At 37.7% G+C, this 23,166-nt stretch overlaps 1 protein-coding gene across 2 annotated transcripts in view; it reads left to right on the forward strand.

The window, feature by feature from the left end:
* The first annotated feature begins 7,290 nt into the window (after window positions 1–7,290).
* The window catches only part of uxs1 (UDP-glucuronate decarboxylase 1), a 32,499-nt gene continuing 16,623 nt past the window's right edge, over window positions 7,291–23,166 (forward strand). The window contains exons 1-9 of one of the 2 annotated variants that reach the window (XM_084362280.1): window positions 7,291–8,157; window positions 11,309–11,336; window positions 12,684–12,732; window positions 13,336–13,371; window positions 14,912–14,955; window positions 16,576–16,636; window positions 17,280–17,460; window positions 20,880–20,984; window positions 22,479–22,538. In XM_084362280.1, the coding sequence (XP_084218406.1) occupies window positions 8,061–8,157; window positions 11,309–11,336; window positions 12,684–12,732; window positions 13,336–13,371; window positions 14,912–14,955; window positions 16,576–16,636; window positions 17,280–17,460; window positions 20,880–20,984; window positions 22,479–22,538 (661 nt within the window). In that variant the 5' untranslated portion in view covers window positions 7,291–8,060. The remainder of the gene's footprint in view (window positions 8,158–11,308; window positions 11,337–12,683; window positions 12,733–13,335; window positions 13,372–14,911; window positions 14,956–16,575; window positions 16,637–17,279; window positions 17,461–20,879; window positions 20,985–22,478; window positions 22,539–23,166) is intronic. The other variant, XM_084362281.1, reaches the window with a different exon arrangement.

Consider the following 23,166-nt stretch of genomic DNA (forward strand, 5'->3'; position numbering starts at 1 on the left):
CTTTTTCTCTGCACACAGCTCAACCAACTGCAGCCATCATTCATATTATTTTATTATCCACACCCATTCCCACTGTGACACGTCACAATGTCCTCTGTGAAAATGACCCGTTGATGAAAGCGTGAAGCCATATTTTGGCTTGGTTTGGTGTGTATGCGTTTGATGATACATTTATTTTAACACATTGTTTTTTCATTTTTTGAAGGAGAAATTAAAGTGTAGTTATTCTGACCCTCCCAGAGTTTCCTTATTTTAGAATAACAAGATAATTATAAATAATATTAAATTATATATACGTATGTCTATTATTTTCCTTTGGTGAAGGCAATGTGCTTGGTAAATTTGAACATATAAAGTAGATATATAAATGAAAAGTAGTGCTACTGATATACTGGGCATTTTCAAGATGCTTTTGATATGACTGTTGTGTACATTACCTGAATTCCATTATGCCATCCAGATCAAAAGCAAAAATCACAATCAACATACCCAGCTTTCATCTGGTAACTTCGTCAGGCCAAAACAATGTTATCAAAGGCCTTGTAAATAGAATAGCAAAACATTGAGTTAATAAAGCACACCACAGAGCTACACTGTGATCTATTAACAGAAGCAGACCCTTAACACATGGCTCTGTGGACTGTTAAATACGCCGTAAACTAGATGCATTTTCTTTTCTTGTTAAATTATTTACATTTTTGTTTTTGAAGCCATTTCAAAGCCTCAAGTTTGATTTAATGCCCATCACCGTGTTGTTTTCTTTGAGTCATTTGGACGAGAGGTTGGAGATGGGGAGGACATCCTGATTGGATGTGACTTACAGCTTGAGGAAACGATGTGGTAGCAACTTGTCAATCAGCCATGGCCTAAAGCATTCCCTACTTTATCCTCTAATCTACTCTAAATGGTATCATCATTTTGAAAAAATGAACACTATGCTGAATTAAAGAAGACTTGAAACTAGCGATTTAGACTATAAACTGTTTATTGAGTTAAAAAATCAAGTGGGAAGTAGTGTAATTTTCTCATAAGCTTACACTCAGTAGACTTGTTTTTGATACCAGTTAAGTTGCCCACTCCTGAGCATTAATAAAATGCAGGTTTAAGGCACTTCTGCAGTGGCTTCACTTTTCAGACTGTGAAGCGCCGCTGCCAGACACATCTGCGGTTTGAGCTGAACGATAACATCAGCATGCTAACATGTTCACAGTGAGATTACTCACTTACATGCTGAAGTTCAGTAACTACACAATTTACAGTGGTCAACATCTTGGTGAGTGAGCAACAACAGCAAAACTTTCATGTCAATCCATCAGATAGTTTAAAAGCAGAGACATTTCACTTAAAGCCACAAATGTGAACCTCAATGAAGTTAGCAGCATTCATCCTCTGTGGACCATAAATGTTTGTGCAGAATTTCATGACAATTAATTCAGTAGTTGTTGAGATTTTTTCTTTGTCTATACAGAATCGATTTTGTTCACAATTGACCCTGTTTTACTTACTTAGCAACAAAACCTGTGGGCGTGAATCAACTTAATTAAAATTCACTTGTTTCCTCACATAAACACAAAGATCCAACTGTTGCTAAGTGGTAGATTCCATTTAATCATAACTGTATGCTCTCTTTCCATTGTTCCCTGCAGTTTTGTTAATTACTTATGTAATTTTTTTGCTTTTGATGGCGCAGCAGGGCCACAAATAATGAGACAGAATCTCTGTGGCTGTTTTCATGTTAATCCCCACTCTTAGCAGCTGTCAGATGGTCTATTACCAAACACCTCCCCTGACATATTGGTTGTTCTGAAAATTATCTCTGAGGGATTTTATCTGCAAATGATATAACCACATCAAAACAGGCAGACGAAAAGCAGATGTGGTGTAATGCTTTCTCATAATTATATTTGGTAAATAATGAAAAAAACATGTCTCCCTTTTCTCTGACATTTAATTTGCCTTTATCACTTCCAAGCAAGTTGTAAGCAATTATCTTGCAATTATGAGATGCGGTCAGTTCACTTTACTTTTGTCAGACAGTGGTTGGCTTTTTAGCAAACAAAACTTTTAATGGCAATGAAATAAGACAGTGGACAGGAAGGATGTGTTTCACCACATAGTTGTTTGCCGAGACAACTGGGCTTTCTTCCTCTAGTGCGACTCAAAGTGGACAGCGGCAGCCAGGAAATTAGTTGAGTTGGTTGCATTATGAAGGTCCTTAGGCCATATTTATGAAAATGCCCTTCAGACGCATGAAGCCTCTGTGTGTGGATCTACAACTGCCTGCAAATCATTAATGTACTGCATACTAAGCTCAGCAGCAGGCAGGTGGGATGACAGTGTGTTTTACCTACCAAACAGAAAAAACTGACTTCTGAGAGAACTGATGAGTTGTTAGCTTTTACTGTCCTTCTTACAAAATGTGTTTACATGCATGGTTAGTAACATGAAATATGAAACAGAGGTGAAGGTGAGGGGAAGGGCTGTATGTAAGCAAAGTGCCTTTAGCTAAAATCTAATTCCAACATACACCGGTACATCTTTACGGTACATAAGGCAACGTTTTTTGTTTTTTTTAGCAATACAGTCATAATCGCAGGTCAACTGTGGTCCTTGATCTTTTTATCTATAAATGAATTTAAATGCAGAATAGTGGAAGTGGTCACTGCCGGCTGCAGTTGCTTCACACATGTCTAAATATTGTTGCCTTGTCTAAGGACTGAGTATCTATCCATCCCGATCCATTGTCTGCAACTGCTTATCCTTTGCAGGGCCACAGTGGGGCTGGAGCTGATCCCAGCCGACTCTGTATAATGAAATATATGTTTGTTCTTACTGCTGCTACTGTGTTTTGATTAGATCTCGTTGTCTTGTCATGTCCTTGACACTGCTGTTTGACCCTGTCTTGGCTGGATCTCACTTATAAAAGAGATTTTTAATTTCAAAATGACTTCTGAGTTAAATAAAGGACGGCCATACGGAAATGTAATAAATGACATATATGGCCCTACATCAAGAGTGAGGCTGCCATATACGGTACATTACCTATAAGGCAATATGTGATTATCGCATACATACATCCTTTGGTTATATGGAGATATAGGTTTATAACATATATGAAATACCTATAGTATAAATTGTATATGAACATAGGTTCAGTTTGTATATGGTAATATAAGTTATGCCCATATATGTTAACAATATATATGTAATTCACATCTGTAAAGACATAAGTTAATAACATGAAATATCCATAGTAAAATGTGTGTATATATTAAAAGAATAGATACTGTAGTGTGTTCATATACAAACTTTTGTGCCCGCGCATCCAGAAGATGTTGAAATATTTTACAGGATAAGTGAAAATTTTGACCCTGCTGGTGGCGCTAGATGTAAAGTAACCGGATCAGAAACATTGTTATCCACTTAGTGTGGCAAACATGGTTTAACCATAACTGTAAAAATGCGTATTGTTCTTACTGGCTTGCTTTGTGAATGTTTCTGACACTGTAATTTCCGTTACGAGCACATCGTGTGGCCTGCAACTGGTCACTACGCCAAAATCGCTGCACAGCATACATTTAAGGCACATTTGATTAGGTTTAAAAATCTATTCTCACCTATTCTTTAGTGTTATAAATCTGAAGAGAGGGAAGTGATGAAATGATCTGTTTATTTACTCTGTTGGTTTAGGTGGGCACGGTGGATTATAGCAATGTTTGGACATCATGCCAGTGTCTAGTACAGTAAATCTCAGGGCCTGTACATTTGTTTGTGTTAGCCAAGTCACCAACTGATGCATTTTAACTCAGATGGGCGGTAAACTGGAAGAATGTTTACGCAGTATGTTCACGTCCTTCCATTTATTTATTTATCATTTTGCTTTCCTGCTTTAGATATTATGAATGCACACGTAACAGGCGAGGAGCATTAATGTTGTGCCTGACATCCAGGAAAATACTTCCAAACTCCACACAGTCCTTGAAGGACGTCTATGGCTATTTTTCATTCGAGCCCATTATTTCAATGCAATGCTGTTAAAGCAGTCAAATGGGAAGCCTCAGAGGCCCGCAGCTCAACACAAACATTTCACAACTGACAAAATTGACACCACCGTTGGAGAAGGTAATTTAAAGTGAAATCTACCCTTCGCTTGCGAATAGATTATTAGTATAGCTCATGATGTGGTTAATCACTGCAATTAACAGAGGGTGTCATCTACGAGGGGTGATTAATAAGTTCATGGCCTCAGGTAGAAAGAGATGAGTTACACAGCTCTCCATGTGGCAGTTCAACTCTTGTGATTATGCTGAAAGTTTGAAGTTAATAAGTTCTGTGGTGCTTATGATTCAGAGAGTTGAATAGGGCAAGTCAGCACTGTCTGAGAACATTACAAGTCCTCAGTGGGCGGCTGCCATCCAGAGAATGCAGATTTGAACACGTCCGCCCTATTCACCTGATTTGACACTCTCAGACTACTACCTCTTAACCACGATGAGGAAGGAGCTGTGGTGACGATGTTACTGCTGCTGTGGGCCACATTCTGGAGGTCCAGGATGCCGACTTGAAGGCATCTATATGCTCCATGACCACTGGACTGAGTGTGTAAATGTAGGAGCGGACTATGTTGAAAAGTAAATGTTCTGAAATTGACTCCCTCTACCTTAGGCCATGAACTCATCAGTCACCTCTCGTATTTAAAGCCAAATAGTTGGACGATCCCATCCTCGTTTATTTTTCATTCAGACGTGGTGTGTGTAAGTGTTTTTCATAAGCTCTGTTTTGATTTATATACACTGCATATTCAGAGCACTGATAGAGTACTCATGTTGGAAAAAAACAGAGCACAAGAGCCCTCTTGGATGTCCCCTTGGTAGATAAAACATGACAAAGTGCCCTATATGGGGCCTCAGTGTGGAAGTAAACATGATAGAGCCTTCTCCAGTTGAAAAAAAAATTATGCAGAGCACACACAATTGCATCACCACTTTCTGCACACAAGTCCCCCACTGCATGCAGCTGGTGCCTTTTTCCCTTTACCTCCACCCTTCAGACAACCTGAGTCCACCACTGGTTTGAATACTAATAACCAGCACTTACAGCTCTGAAGACAACACCTGGACCAGCTGCACACCTGCTGTATATGAACCAACCTTTATTTTTATTTTAAAAAATGTTAAAGCTGCAATGATTAATTGATTAGTCAACTATTAAATTGATCAGTAACTATTTTGATAATGGATTAATCTGTATGAGTAATTTTTTAGATACAAAAACAATCAAAAATCTCTGATTCCAGCTTCTTAAATGTGAATATTTTCTGGTGTCTTTACTCCTGTATGACAGAAAACAGAAATATTTGGGTTGTACATGGAAAAAGACATTGGAAGATTTCATCCTGGGCTTTGGAAGACACCGATCAACATTTTTCACCATGTTATGACATTTTCTGGACCAAAAAACTTACAGTTGACCAATTAATCGACAATGAAAATGATCATTAGTTGCAGCCCTCTGTGATGTATTTATGATGTCTTGATATCTTCACTTTGTTTAATATGAGAATATAAAGTACTTCTTACAGCTCTACTGCAGAAAACTGCTGCCTTTTATTTTCAGATCTCAGTGGTTAAGGTTGTTGTGATTCAATGTGCTCCTACTCATCAGCTGCTCTTAATGACGGATGAAACCAAATAAATCAATGAGTTAAGTGACTTCAGTCATTTTCTCATTTTCTGCTTCACCAGGGCACTGACTGAAAGAGCAGTCAGCTGAGGCTTGAAACAACAGCAACAATATAAACTGATCAGCCATTAATTTAACATAAAAAAACAACTAACAGGGGGTGTACTTGGTCTGTAAGGGCCTTTGCTTGGGCTGTGTGTGTCAAGTGGCGTACACATGAATGCCAGGACTGAAGGATTCCCAGCAGAACATTGCATTGTATCGAGATTATCAATGTAATCCCCTTCAGTGTTGTGGCTTATCCATGTATACATGATAAAAGCTTGGTCCACAAATGTACATAATGTAAAATCTAAATCAAACTTCAAAATGCAAATCAAAGAGCATGTGCTGCACCATGGGCTTGTATTGTATGCAGGCAACATAAACTCAATGTCCATTCAAAGCTCCTTTGGTTTTCATGGTATATTTTTCCAAAAAGCAACAAGCACACAAAGAACAAAGGTATCCTGCATGCCTCTCCTGCTCTGGTGAACAACCCCACCCACGGTCATTGTGGTCCTACACCTATCCTTCTACCTATATTACCTAGGGTGCCCACAGTGTTACCCATATTATTTACCAAAACCATACACTTCACTGTCACTTAAAGACTGATTGTTTTTTGTGCTGTTGTTATTTATTATCATTGCACATTTGCACAGGCACATTTATTATATATTGCACACGTCATGTACACAAGGACAGTTACTGTATATAGTATGTTTATCTTTATTCTAATAGTTTTTATTATGTTTTTATTCAAATTGTTATTTTATTCTTTCCAATATCTCTTTATTATTGTCTCTATTTTTTGAGACTTACTCTCGTGCTGCTACTTATTTCCCTCTGTACTGCTGTGTTACCTGTGAATTTCTCATTTCTCATTATCTTATCATCTTAAATAAAAAAATATTATAACTAATCTAATAAAACTAATAAACTCTAATCCAAATAACATAAACATCTAGAATATTCAAACAAAAAATAAAAGTTATTTGCAAAAATAATGACTAAAAACTAACAACAAATAGCTTTAACACCTAAAAACATTTGCAAAGATGTGTGATGTGACATGAAATGGACACCAAGAGCCTTTTCTTTGTTTGTTTGTTTCTGTAATGAATGTTTAGTCCTACTTTATTGAAGCCTTAGATTTTCTTACATGCTCTGGAGCCTGGAGCAACGTCTAGGTTTCTCTGGTTGTCTTATTTTAAATAACACCAAACTACAGTACACGTTTAGCAATGCAAAGACACCACACCACTCAAAAAGCTTAGAGAGCCCAACAGGTTACAGCGGCTGGCATAGAAAAATCAACAAGGTGTTGAAGGGTTAGGTTAGTACTGCACTGTGGAAAGTTTCGTGTGGTGAATGAATGAGCCATTGTGTCAGAGTGCTGGAGGTAAATTATTCTGCAACATTAATGATACGCCTTCATAAAGATGGATACAGATTGTATCACGGTACTATAGCTTTCTATAAATCTACAAATGTCAACATTCTTGGTAAAAATGTAAAGTGTTGGAACAAAACGAGTATTGTTGTCATCAGATGCTCGCCAGATCCGATGAACGTCACACGGCCCCTGCAGGAGAAGTCAGGCTGCTAAATCGAGCAGTGACTAATCGCTCATCTATTCCTCGGCCCAATTGAGCGGAGCAAACTCCAACATGTGTGCATTTGTGCGCCGCTAAAATGAGCAGCTGTTTTGGTTTCCCGGCACTTAGCTGAACGTACATGTGAGGGAGGATTCGCGTCTGTTGTTGTTTTTTTAGCGGCAGCAATCAACGGAAGTAAGAATACGCGGCCAGTTTAGTAGCTCGCTTGCTAGCTAGCTGTAGCTAATAGCTAATGTGGTGCTAACGGCTAACCATTTGGGTTCGCTGTGTTATGTGTTATTGAGGCGTTGTCGCAGTTTATAAACGTATCTTTTAAGTTATCCGTTTTTGAAAGGAGCAACCATGTGCTGCGGCGGATACAGTTGTTTGCCTTGTCGGGGTTGAATGGCGCTGATAAATAAGTTTATATGTAGTTGTGAATGTTGACACTCCGCAGTGTAGCTGCCCACCTGATAGCTACCTGTTTGTACCCTGCTAGCCACGTAAACTGCTCCTGCTTGGTGTTGACGTAGCAGGAGCAGCTAGCTTGCCAGTCCTGTCAAGCTGGTTATTTTGCATGGGAATTAGGTGTACCAAGTCACTGACGGACTGTCGAATAAGACTAAGACACCCTGAAGACCGAACTCCGCCGTAGACATGAACAATTGTGACTCAAAATGCTATAGCTGGACTTAAACGTGTGGCTCGTTGGTTTCCTGGTCCTGTTGCATTGAGCGGATGATGAAGCGGGTCATCTGGCTGATATCAGGATTAACGCCAAACAGAAGAATGATGAAGCTGCTTTTTGCCCTCGCTTTGATCGCCTACATTGCCTGTAAGTACACACGTTTGTGTAATTGAATGTATCTCACCTACACCTGTTACATCCAAACTGTAAACTCGCATGATTAGTTGTCACCACAGTGTACACTAAACTTGGAAGACTGGCTGGACATCACTGATGTACACATATGTCAGGATGGCTACGGGCTGTGTTTTTGGTTCATGTCATTTATTTCCTCTTCAAGGGGCTATTTCCATTCAGGAGAGAGACAGATTTATGTGATGTAGTGTTTGAAATCTCTCTATTTGCTGAAGGCAGTAATTAAAATCAGTTTCCAGGAAGTTAAAGCAATGGCATATGGCATTTAGTTTTGAGATAAATGATCTAGGCAATATACTTCTATATCATGATATGAGACCGTTTATCTTAGATTTTGTATATCATTAACCATGATATCGTATAAGTATTTTTCTTTTCCTGGTTTGAAAGGCTGCATTACGGTAAAGTGATTACCGATTTACTTGACACATTACTGATAATTCTTTAGGTTAAATAATCTCATTGTGTTAATCCAAATAATATTGGCGCATTTTGGTAAATGGACTTGCATTTCTATAGCGCTTTTCCAGTCTACTGAGCGCTCAAAGCGCTTTACAACACTTGTCACATTCACCCATTCACACACACACACATTCATACACTGATGGTAGAGGCTGCCATGCAAGGTGCCAACTGCTCATCAGGAGCAATTTGGGGTTCAGTATCTTGCTCAAGGACACTTCGACATGCAGCTGGGGGGAGTTGGGATTCGAACCAGCAACCTTCCGATTACTAGACGACCCGCTCTGCCTCCTGAGCTACAGCCGCCCGATAATATCGAATAGATGGCGAGTACCACGATATAGCCTAAAAATATTGTGATATTATAGCCCAGCCCTGGAGGGTAGCCTAAACATGTAGTTTCTCAAACTTCATACAGAAGTCTGTCATTATGGAGCTCTCAGGGGCAGAGATCTCATAGGAGAACTGGTACAATTGTAACAAATCTTTCTCTGTAAAATGCAAATTTAAATTTGACTCTAGTCAAAATTGCTTTCTTGTTAACAGGTTTCTGTCACTTTTTTTTAATAAAGCTGTCATGTTCATGGTGTTATTTCAGTCTTCAATCTGATATTTCTACGTACAGTTTGTACATAATAATGAAGTGTTTTCTAGTTTCCAAGGAAGATTGTGAATTATTTCCACTTTAGATGTACATAATAGATACACGGCTAAGATGGCAAGGCTTCAGCTAGGCCCAAACATTTTCTGATATAAATCCAGTAGTTTTGGAGATATATCAGTATATGGTGGTTGTGTTTGCAGATTTGCATATGGTTGAAGGGTGGACTGTTAACCTTGGCGGTGGTTTGCGCTCCCCGAGTGGCCTTCTAGTTTTATCTAGTAATGCTTTGTACGGTTGAACTGACATTTTAACTGTGGCAGTCTGGTATATGATCTGATGGTTGATGTGAAGATTAAAAAAAAAAACTAGGAAGCTTAGAGGAATAACATATGAAGAAAGATCTGCACACTGTAGCTCCCCTTGAGTGCAATTTATTAGCACGTCGACAAGTGATGTTTGGAGCTAATGCTTTTCCTTGGACTTAGCTGACACACAAAGACACCACCACACTCCTGTATGTGACAAGAGATGGTCACAAGATGGTCACATGATGATACTAGTAAAACACACAATCCATATAAACCAACCACTGATACAACATGCAATTACAGTTTATAAAAACATAAAATACAAGAATCTAGATCAGCTCCTTTCAACACAGAAGAATAGCATCAGGCCAGTAGCCATCATAACTTCAGTCTGGCTATATTTTAGTAGAGGCGTCTCTAAATTAACAGTATCCAACCCACTAATATTTAAGAAGGACAGGATCATCTTACACACCACTGGATTAGGCCTGTCACGAAAAAATGCTCTCAGTCAAATTAATCTTCACTTTGTTTATTGTGTGTTTTGTCTGTTTTTTGTCAAAGGGATAACACTCGTAATAACACTGGTAATGAGTGTGGGGAGGTGGAGAGAGTAACCATAAATGTCACTTGTTTCGACATCATTTTGCACAGCAGTAGTAAATCAATGAGTCACACAGCAGATTCATGCCACACACATGCTCACAATTAAGGCTGCATCCAAATGTCCCTCTGGACTTGCAGACTGAGCCATAGCGGACTTCAGTGGTACATACTATGACGTGTTCACTGTCATCACATCAAGTCTGTGAGTGTGCAAGACTGCAAGGCAACATGGACAGCCATCAAGACTCATGGGCTTCCCGTGAACGTGCCCAAAAAGTCTGCAAGTCTACAAGTGCAGTGAAGTCTGGACATTTGGATGCAGCCTAACTGTTACTGCAGCTATTTTTTCTTTTTCTGTTGTATGACAGTTGGCCGCCGTAGTAAAGGCTCATTACTGCCACCTACTATAACAAACAGAAAGAAACAGAAATTATTTAAGAGGCGCTGGATTATTTACACAACATTATCATATGTCTGTTATTAACACAACATAGATATTTAATTTTTTGAATATCAGTTATTGTCAATAACGGTTATCTGCAATACCCCTACACTGGAGTCAACAAAGTATACTAAGGTACAGCTGATGCCAACAATTTCAAGGACAGACAAAGGCCACAATATAAACTACACAGACCAGACCAAAACAATACAAGAAAACGTCAAAATCCACCCACATTCCCATAATAATCTAGTCAAGTCCATAGTGTCAAACATCATCCTAAAGATCACATACAGCACATCTAGTCTCTTGTGTTGCCTTACAAAAACACCCCCATCATATTGACAATACACAGATATCAAAGTCCTCATTCAGACCTGGAAATAAATAGGAAATGCCCAGATTTGAGAGACATTTTCATACTAATCCATTTAAATATAGTTAGACTTTCTTTAATGGATCAGTATGAACATTTTAATGATTTACATTCTGCTTGTCAAACATTACAGTTGTACAAGTAATAAGGAGAAATGATAACAGCTGGAGCATCTTTTCCGCACTTTGCTGTCTTAAGCTGTGTGGCTGCTTGTCTTTGTCTAGACACACTGGTATATTGCTGAATGTGACACTAACATGTGTTGTTGTGACATATTTGTGACAAGTTTTTTTTCTTTTTTCCAGCCGTCTGGGGAACATTTACGAACATGAGGTACAGTAATTCATTTCTCTATAACCTAACTGCTTTTAAATATGGTGGTAACCAAACTCATGGTTCTGGACAAAATTTTTCACAATGTCAAATTAATGGAGTAGGCTCTTTAATAGATCAGTATATTCTTTAAAAAGACAATTAGCACCACTAGGTTAAGTAATGTACTAAAATACTATCTTCTTCTGCTCATTCATGGTGTCAAATAAGGGTGGAAAACATAATACTCTTTTATATTCATCCTCTTCTGACTGGTTAAATGCACAAAACTCACTAATCAGAATCAGAGGTGTCCCTAAGCAGTGGCACCCAGATTACTTAACTCTGAAGTCATATTTGTGGGATTGGTGGGTAGTCTAGTGAGGTTATTAACTGAAAGTGTGATTTTATCAGCATGAGCCACTCAGGATTGATGAAAACCACTAGTCATTTTTTGTCATCATGATGGTTCCCATCAAGCAAAATCAGGACTTTACAGTAGTGGATATTCTCTTTTCATAAAACATTAGATGTTATTAAGAAATTTGACACTCAGTTATTGAATACCTGTCATTTTATAGTTTGACCCAACCCATCCTGTCATGAGCGCTTGATCCTCATAGTGGACTTGCCCAGTCTCAGTGATGTGGCACTGTGTTAATTACAAACTGTCAGACTGCACTGTCGCATAACATGCATATAAATTACATGGCAAAACATAAAGCTGAGCTGTCTTATCCACAGTGTGGTCGAGATGGTGCTGTTTAAAGGACTAGCGCTGGGACTAATGGGTTGTTTTTCTCTCTAAATGTGAGGCGTCAATGCCATGTCAAAACCAGATGTGTATACAAAGACATCCGATTATTTTATAAAATTAAACTAATGAGTCATGTTTTGTGGCCAAATATCACAGATTCATCTCTCTTTTTGCTTTGACAGTGGGAATTCATGCATTGACTGTGCTGCATAGGTGTATGATGACAATGTTTAAGCTGTTATAAAGTGTCACAAACAATGAGCAGGACAATGTGATTTTAACATTATTGTGATAAGTTAATTACTACATTTGATGGGTATTAATTTAATTTGCCAAATTAGCCAAGGACACAAATTTCTGATGAAACCTTAGACAGAAAATCAACAGTATCAATTCATATATACAGTATATTGTGAGGTAAAGTTATATATGCGATGAGGGGATTTCATTCATATAGCCATTTGTGAATGTATGGGTGTGGGCATTGAGTCGTGCGTTGCTACGTACCGTAACAGTGCTCCTCAAGTCAAAGGCTATTTTCTGTGGCCTTGTGATTATGGCTGCTATCATTTCAACCCACTCTCCTTGTCTTTGCCTTTCTATCATCACAGATCGATACAAGAACACGGAGATATTAGGATTGAACAGAGAATTGATGACGTGAGTTTCACACAACCAGTTTTCACCTTCTGAACATGTTGTCTTTTACAGCTCCAAGGAGCTCTTCTTTATGTTATCAGCTAGTATTTCTTTCCCTTATTAACATTTTATTCCACATTTACTAGAATGCACTCTTGTAAAGACAGACATGTAAGTCTATCTATTGATTTACATTAATTCACGACCTCCACATGCCTTAGCCAACCCTGGAGTTTTGATTGGGCCCATGAAATTTGATGCCCTGAATCGCGTTAAAAAAGGTGAATTTTTAATATGGCCTTGTCAAATACTTTTAATTTAAAATTCAATTTAACATATTTTTATACTTTTTGATTCGCGCACTACTTACACACATTTAACAAAGTACATATCAGTTAACTGTCAAAAGCAATGTCAAAGTTGTTCTTTATAAATCTTAAACTTTACCCATTTGTAAGAGCAAAGTAAGTGCTGCTGGGGATAATCTGGATTTTTTGAACACATTTACACTGAAAAGAAAATGCTTCACATTAACAGAGATGTCTTTCAACACATTGACTAACACTACACAGCAGCTAAATTAAAAGTCAGAAGTAAAATGTGTCTATTATCTTATCTGTACAGAAAAAAACACACAAAAGGCAGATTTCTTTATTACCTGTAAGTACAACTCTTCAGGTATGTATTTTTATGTGAATTATCCCTGAAATTTAAATGCTACATAACTGATGGGTAGAGCCGGACTGATTTATAACAATATTATCGGCTGGCTATCATAGATATATTGTATAGGTGTTAATGATGTTAGCACCAATATGACAATTTTTTTGTGATTGTAATGCAGCATAAAATTCATGCTGTGATTTATGATTATTCAGTTCCTAGTGTGTAGTGCTTCAGTGCACTGATTTATTGTTAAACTGTGAAATATCCTACCTCCGTTATTTATTTGTCACAAGTGTTTGATAATCGGATTTGACTGATTGTTGCAAAAATGTGTGTAAATAAGCCATTCATATTCATATTGGAATTTATTACACCTAATATTGGCATTGCCCTGAAAAATTGAGTTTTGGTCAAGCTGCACTGATGGAGGTTACAATTAATCCCTTTTTTATGTTAAATTAATTCTGCCATTACCCCAAACTTAAGAGTTAAGCAGTTGTCTATTTAGGCTAATAACACATTTAGATGAACTGACTGTTGTCCATAATAGTCCTGAGAAAATGTGGGAAAAATGTGGAAATGCGAGTGTTTTTGTTTCCAAGAACACTGGATGTGTTTATTGACATACAGATCCCCCACAGTTGAAGCATGTGTGCACAGCAGATGGCTGTAGATAAGTTACAGGATTAAATCTCTCAGCTTTCATTTTTTATTTTTTGTACTGGGATCACAAAACCAGTGAATGATGTTGAATTGACTTGGTTAATATACATGTTGATTGACAACCCCGAACTGCCAACTGACTTGATGCATATTACTCGATATTTTGTATCATGTTGTTATTTTGTATTGTATTCAAATATGCTCTTAAATACTGTAATAAAACCCTACATACATGCATCACTTGGACATTTGATAATAACAGAAAAGAAGAGTGAGTTGCTTCAAGTAAACAGAGCTCACTGTGAACTTCAGTACAACATCAGATCATTTTTACCATATTCTGAGCCAAGTGCAGGCACTCTCAATCCCCTCACATCTGACTTGCCACATCCGTCTTGTCTAATACATGTCACGCACACAATTTCTCATGCAGGATTAATGGTATTAACATGGGAAAAAAATGTTTTTCAATTGTACACTCTTCCACTGGTTAAAGAATATATAGCTGAAGTCTTATTCACATGTTTTATTATTCTGTAAATAATAAACCAGCTTCCAGTTTCTATAATGAGGATTCTATATCATAGAAATAAGAAGAAATATTGTTGGCAAAGGGACCTGTTTATTTATTTACTGAGGAAATGACTGAGAATGTCAGGTTTTGCATCTCTGTTCCTCTACATAATTCTAAAGGAAGAAAGATAAATCATCACTGACTAATAATAATAAATAATTGCTTTCATATTTTCTCTTGCATGCCATAGGCAGTAAAGTAAGTTAGAAAATATTTTTGTATTTATTTGCGAGCTGTCAGGAGACATTGTACACCTACAATGAACCCACAACAACTTGTGCTCTCACCTCACTTTAGGCTGTGGCTCCTCTCAGAGAGAAGATTCGTGATCTGGAGCAAAGGTGTGTATCCCTTTTTTGTGCACAAACATGTACACACACACACATGCTCGGAATTAGTAAGAGAAAAGTGTGTGACTGTAAACTTGTGAATCCTGACAATTGACACCTCCTCTCGCTCTCATTATAAGTATATTTTATGAAATACCAACTCGATACTCGGTAAAGGTTAATGGACTATTTCATAGAATTAAGACCAGCAAAACTAGACCACCGAGTGTGTGACTGCATCTAAATCAATTGAAATGAGCCTTTAAACATGAATCAGTGTCATGTTTTCTCCCTAGTTACCAGATGTCGGAAAAGCACTACAGCCAAACATATTGCAACATTAGAAGACACATGGTACGAGACTTATGTATAGCAGGATTCCCGTTAAAAACCATCACTGATTGTTTTGTTCCCCATGCTGTTGGCAGATAAATTGTGCTTTTAGAGGTTAATTTTCTGTCACCTGTGATGCCTTGAATGTTAATGAGGCTATACGTGGCTATAAAGCCACATGTTTAGACAGTTGCATCCATGTGCATGCTTTTTTTCATAACCCTGCAATGTGCCACTGGATTTCAAGACCCTTAAAATGAATGGTACTGTATATTCACTTAATTCTCCTGAAAAATACACTGTGCAGTGCACCATTGTGCATGCACAGGCTTATCTGTGAATGTATGGTAAAGGTCTGTTATGTTGCAACTGGAGGATATTTGATGTTATTCAAGGCATGTGTTATGCCTTGAATGCAGATGAGACATATACCCATATACAGTGCATTCAGAAAGTATTCAGACCCCTTCACTTTTTTCACATTTTGTTATGTTGCAGCCTTAAACTGTATTATCTACACTCAAAACAGCATATGACAAAGCAGAAACAGAAATTTAGAATTTTTTGCAAATGTATTAAAAAGGCAAAACTGAAATATCACATTGACATAAGTATTCAGACCCTTTGCTATGACACTTAAAATTTAGCTCCCATCAGTCCATCAGTGGTAAATTCAATTGATTGGACATGATTTGGAAAGGCACACACCTGTTTATATAAGACCTTACAGCTGACAATGCTTATCAGAGAAAAAATACTTTGAACGATTTTAGCACAAGGCTGCAGCAGAACAATGTGTGAAAAAATGAAGGAGTCTTAATACTTTCTGAATGCACTGCATACAGTACATATTTTTGGTGATTTAGTGGACAAGTCAGGTTAACTACAAGTTGGAATTAAATTTCTCAATCATCCGTCAATCCAAATGATTAATCTAATTTTTTGACTGTAGTTAAATCAAAGGGAATCTTTAAGTACAGTGTAAAGTGTTGTAGATTAAAAAAAATCACCTGCCCACATTTCCTTCAGCAAATCTGTATCTCAAGGTTAAAAGAAGATGGAGTAATTGCTTCAGTGCCTGCTAACCAGAAAAGAATAGTTTCTCAAGGAAAGCAGTTCACTTATGGTGTGTTGTGAGAGTGTTTTCATACAAATGCAGTAAAATGCCATTTATTTATTTATTTATTATTGAAGAATTGGATTTACAGTTAACTCTATTTGTTCCTATTTTGCTTCCTTCTATTGGTGTTTTTCTTTGAGATGTTTCTCACTACATACTTTGTCTTCTCTCTCCCCCAGTTTTTCTCAGAAATACCCGCCTGTGAAATTTCTCTCAGAAAAGGATCGGAAGAGAATTTTGGTATACGACAAACATATTTCCACCAATCACATTCACAAGAACTATTATACCGAGGCCATAACCATTATATTGAGACACTTTGGCATCACTTTGTCATGGGCTGTATTAAATCCCCCCTCCATAACCCTAACCACACTTGAAGCTATTTCACACAATTTAAAAGGAATAATGGCAATGCAGGTCTGTCTGTCCGTCACTTTGGTCCAGGCTGAGTTTGCACAGACATTCATGGTACTACTTTGGTGATCCCCTGACTTTCCATCAAGCAAGTATTTGGTCATTTGGTTTATGACCAAATACTTGAAAAACTATTGACATTCCCAGCCCAGCCTCACTTGTACTTTATAAGGTTTAACTTTTAATTTTGCCAAAGTTCTTGTGTGAATGCTTGAATGATGGCCAAATATCAATAAATGGATAAGACCCAGAAATTCCTGTTCAAAGAAATCTACACTTTATTTGTATAAGTATTGTGTGTCTATTGACGGAGTTACTGAACATAAAGCAACCACCACATTTTGTTAGGTACATGCTGAAAGGTGGTGTTTCATTGCTCTTTTAAGAAATCAACCCTCAAAAGGACAGGAGTTTCTGTTTAAATATAATTTACTTATGTTATCATACATGCGTCTTCTTCTACCAGATTACTGGCGGGGCTGGTTTTGTGGGTTCTCACCTGACTGATAAGCTGATGATGGATGGCCATGAGGTGACTGTGGTGGACAACTTCTTCACAGGAAGGAAAAGGAATGTGGAGCACTGGATTGGCCACGAAAACTTCGAGCTAATCAATCATGATGTGGTGGAGCCTCTCTATATTGAGGGTGAGTGAGAGAGTAATTGTGGGAGGTAATGACTCTATGTTTACTTAGTGATGGGGCTCACAGAAGGACCAGCTTTGCCAGAGTTAACCAAAAACACTCAAATTATGGGTGAGCCAGGTAGGACTCAAAATTAATTTTTGTATTGATACTTTTTCATGGCAAATAATCAATCTTTATCTTATGCCTTAACTATGCATGTAGGTGCACATCTTTGCAGCGAGCTGAACACACTTCCAATAAAGGTTGAAGACAGCAGTCGGCCTTTGAAGGTTTTACTAGGAGCTGTTGTGAAATTAAGAAAAAAATTATTGGATAACAAAGTCAGTGATTTCTACCTGATCAGCTCAGGACACACCGGCATAACCTGAACAAGCTTCTCCTCTATTTTCATGGTTACCAGAGTTGCGGGGGACAAGTCCTGCATCACCGCACAGATAATGAAATGCTATATGGACCCAACAGTCTAATAATAATAATCAAAATTTACCTTGAGGCTACCCCACAATGCCTTTATCTTCATTTGCCTTGATTATCTTTCCATTGATTTCACAATATTTATTCATCATTCTATTTCAGCTGAGAAAATAATCATCCTTTAGTGACTATGATGAATAGCACCTCTTAGATAAGCAAATGTCAGGTCTCTGTTTCTGGAAAGTGTTTGCCAAAGCAGTCATTACAATTCATTCAGTTGTGCAAAGTGCTCTCTGCATACAACAGCTGTATCTAATGTAACTGATGGTGCTTATTGGCAAACCCATCTCTTTTTGATAAGGTTACATATGATTATGGCTTGTTTTTTCTTTTCAGTGTGGCTACAGTACACTCCACATGAAATTTGTAGCTTATTGCCATAATGGAGATGAGCAACACAAAACGTTCATATGAACATAGTGCAGGGTCAGAGTACGGGTTGCCTGAATGTTTTCCAGGAATGAATTGTGAGTAGAGAGTGCTCACCCAACTCCAACCCTGAACCCCCCAAAGACTATTACAGCATCATTAAGAACTGTGGTGATCAGAATGAACACTCTTCACGTCTACACTAATGACTCTGCCACGCTCCTGAAGTGCTGCTGCTCGTTGAAAACTGCATTTGAAATGAACACAACAGATCAAAATGGACAAAATACTTTATATTTATTTATTATAACAAACCAAAAGGAAAGCTCAGGCTACTTGTTATGATTTTAAAAAGAAAGACGTGTCACACATGACAAGGACCACACATGGACTGTCACATGACAGAAAAACAATCTTTCAACAATATGAATATAGCTCAGTGACCTGTGGAGGTGCAGGTATTAAAAAGGTATGTGTTTTTTTATATGATGAGAAATGGTATGCTGTTAGTTATAGCCTTGCTTCCACGGCTTGTCATTTTGTTCAGACAGCATTAATTCACCTAGTGATGCAAAATGACCCCCTTTGTACCACTGTATGAGTCCTCAGGGTGGTCCAAATCTACAGGAGGCTGTCAGGACGCCCACAAAGTTAAATATAGAAATGGACCAAGATTTAGCTCACAGCTAGAAACTGTTTTGCCAGCTTTTCATTTCTCTATTCATCTCCAGTGGACAACAGCCTATTCTTTAGTAATGGTCACATCACAATATAATCTCCTGGTGGATGCTCACAATTGCCTATAGGTACCAGCACCTCTGCTTGGAACATCCTTGGCAAATCATAGTGTTTTTGGATCAATATGTATTTTGTACATAAAGCCTGATCCATTTCTGATCTTTTGTTTGCTTGCCTTCTGTATACCAGCTGCCAGTAGCACCCTGTTGAGCTCTGTTAGACTCGGAGACTACAGGTGGGGGTAGGGATTTTGAAATGCTGTATGAACAGCAATGGCAGCAAGTGATAACAGCAATTTTTTTGCAGATCACAAGCATGCACAGGCATAGCAGAGCAAAAAAACAACAACTGTGGATTGAGGGGATAACACCAAGCAACTGAAAAAGGGTGTATTGAACATGTGTTGCAATAAAAAGATTATATTTCCTTCCTGTTTATTTAATACATTCTCTCAACTTTGAGTGCTTTTCAGCAGTCTCTTATGCTATTGTATAAATGTTAAAGCAGGGGAGGATATGATTTTTGTGGGGTTTGGAAGGAGTCTTGCCAACTCAGTGTTAATGTACCATGACTGTCCACAGAGTTATATACATACATAGTAGAAATAAAGTAAATTAAAGCTAGAAAATGTAAATATCTTTAGAAAACAAGCAGCAGACACTGGGGGACTTTCTATTCTATTCTATTGCATGAAAATCAGAAACTAATCAGTGTCTCTGTATTTTAGGCAGGAAATTAGGTATTACAATGAAAAGACAGAGGAGATAGAACAAGCTTTGAAAGTGAAAATGTTTTGGATCATGAATAACAAGGTCAAGCCTTCAATAGGTAGGACACAAAGCCTGGAATGAGGAGAAAGGAATGAAGTGGTTTAGAAAATGGAATGAGTTGATAAAGAGAGCTAGAAAATGGATCCGAGATGAGGCATTATAGACGCTAAAGCCCTTTTTTGTGCATTTATACTTTTTTCAAGTTGTTAAACTGGTCAAAAATAGAATTTGCATAATGACTAAAGTGCATCATGTCCTGATACCTTAATGAATAGGTCGATTGACCCAAATGCTTTGTAGGTTTTACCGTTGCCATGATAATCAACCTCCAAATCAGTATTCAAAGGAGTGAGTCTTGCGTCAGCTGCATTAAGAAAGAGGTAAAAGGCTGATGAAGAATGCGGGAAATGCGGCTGTGATGAGTGCAGGCTCAAAGCTCATAATTACAATACTAGCATGGTATATAGGTAAATAATGAGAGCAAGCGTGTGGCAGTAAAAAAAAAGCGACCAGCTGACCACACACACTGCAGCATTAGCTTAGTTAAGCTTTGGGGTGAAGAAAAGAGCTCTGTGCTCAGTCTGTTCCCTATGTGGACTTTGTTTTCTTCATACTACGTCACCTGACGTAATCCTTTGCTGCCGTCTTAATTACTTCGGCCCTAGAGGTTGCCACCTAACAATAAAGGTAGATATTAGTTGTAATAAGCTCCTTGCTCCCACATGTGATGTGTGTTGCCAATATTCAGGTGAGAACAGGCTGATAAAGTATGACACCTTGCACACATTTTCTCTGATAGTCGCTATGTGTAGCAGCTGAATGTCTGTGTTCAGAGCTACATCACAGAATGGATATGATTTGCTTCCCTCAGTCATGGACGCAATGGAGACATTTTTTGTCTGACTCAATCTCCCCTTCTTAAATCTATTCATCCAGCTTTTAATCAGTCCAAAAAGCTTCACCATTTACAAAACCAAAACAAAGGAAATAATTCAGTCACACTGTCATTGTATTTTGCTGAAACAAATGTACGTCTGGAGTTGAAATGATTTATGTTGCTCTTTACAGTGGACCAGATCTATCACCTGGCATCTCCTGCATCTCCTCCCAACTACATGTACAATCCCATCAAAACACTGAAGACCAACACTATTGGCACTCTTAACATGCTTGGTAAGTACATTAAGTGCAAGCTGCTGTCTGAGTTCATATAAGAGTAGGATAGGTCTTCAAAACAAGGCTTTATGTGAAGTCTTTCTCTAGGCACATTTGGTCTTCCAAGTCTGAAATGAATCCCATCACATTAACATTTTTTTTTTATTAATTGTGTGTCTTGATACACTTAAGAAGACTGTCATACACTTGTCATTTATCATTACAACTTCAGCTTTGTCCCTATCCCCATCACAAAAACCATCATCAGCCCGCCGTAGTTAAAAACTAATCGTGAGCGTTTAACAAGCAATAAGCTGTAAAAGTCTGTGAGTCTTGACCACAACAGCGTTATATCCTTGCATTTCGTAGATACAAGAATTAACAACTTGAGTATGGTAAAATTGAAACTCAATAAGACGCTGGGAGACTTCCTGCTGCTGGCCATTGCATGAAAATCTGACACCAGTGTCTCTCTATTTTAAGGAGGAAATGAAGTATTACAATAGACAAACTTTGAGAGAGAAAATGGAACAAGCTATGAAAGTGAAAATGGTTTGAGTCCTTCATCATGAGGTCAAACCTTCAATATGTGATAATATTTACTTTGAAAAGAAAAGAAGGGAATAGAAGATTAGTAGTGCTGTAGAATGAGTCAGACAGTTGAACTCGTACAAGGCAGAAATACCTTGTTGTAGCACATTGTTCATTTGCCTGACCCATATTTTCAAGCCCAAGCCAAGTGCACTTTCAAATTATGAAAGGTTTTATAGGTTTAACTGTGGTCAGAAATTGAAATTCTCTAAAAAAAGAAGAAAAAAACTAAGGGGCTAACAACAAAACACAGTGAATTAGCTATTTTCATGTTATTGATGAGATTCTTTGAGATTCAGTCAAAAAAAATGTGTTTTCATTAATTATTTTTCTCCCCTTGAAGTGTGAGACAAAAAAAAGGTAGAAAAAAGAAATCTGGTGCCAGGCCATTTTTTTCCCTCATTACATATTCAGCTTTTATCCACGCCAGCTGCTTACAATCTAAACATCCATCAAATCATGTAATACATTCAATGCGAGTCAAAAGCTTATTTAATGTTATATTGTCTGCGTGCTGTGCAGAATCCTTTATTTACTAAATAAATAAATAAACTGATGAGAAGATTTATTGTGAGAAGCGGAGACCAGCTTCTCTCTCTCACAATGGAGCATCTCCTGTGAATTACAAATTACGTAATGAAAAATGAAATCTGTAATCTATTAACCCGAATTTAATGGCTTTATCTGAATGTATGATTATTAACATTTACTTAAATTACATTCAGATGACATTTTTCTTTCATTGTAATGAAAGAAAAAAATATCAGTTACTATGTATATATTAAAAATACCAAATTGTAGTTGGCTGTGGTAGAGCACATGCCGTCTTACTTTCAGTCAGTGTATTTACTCAGGTTTAGGGACAGGTTTGATGTCAAAATTTCCAATGAGGACTGTTTTCACTGTGTTGTTTGTTCTAAGGTCTGGCCAAACGTGTGGGCGCCAGACTTCTTCTGGCTTCTACTTCTGAGGTTTATGGAGGTAAGAGAAATGTCTCCCACTCATCTTTACTTTTTTTTCACAAAACCATATCGAATGGTTCTGCTTTCCAATAACTCTCATGAGCAAATGGTTAACTTAATGGATTATGTGTACTGGATACTTGATGAATGTCTATGTACAAACTACAGGTGTTATCAGTCTTGAATTTCAATTTAGAATCGAAACCGTGACACCCCTGGTGAAGACAGTTTTATTTCTGTGAACCATCCAGCAACCCACAGTAAAATGCACTTTAGACTGCTGCAGCAACAACATCCCAATATATTTTTTTGGATGGATTTTTTTGTCTCCACATACAATTTTCTTTTTTTGTTAGCTAAAGCTTGAACACAGCCAACATTAGCATATGATTCGAAATACATTTGGGCTAACTGTGTGCCTCATCTGGCTCTTTGTGGTTACTTTTTTGTGTTTTTGTATTAACAGCTGCACAAGTATAATGGGATCATTTGTTCCAGCATCTCAATTCAGCTGCGTAACAATGGTTGTTAGCTTTGTTTTATGCTTATCACCTGCTTATCATTTCTGATAAGTCAGTATCTATTCTCCCACTTGTCTGACAAGACAAACTGAAATGGTTGTTCTAAGTAATTACAGAGAGTGAGAA

Source organism: Pagrus pagrus, assembly GCF_965226575.1.
Source record: "Pagrus pagrus genome assembly, chromosome: 9".
NCBI classification, from domain to species: Eukaryota; Metazoa; Chordata; class Actinopteri; order Spariformes; family Sparidae; genus Pagrus; species Pagrus pagrus.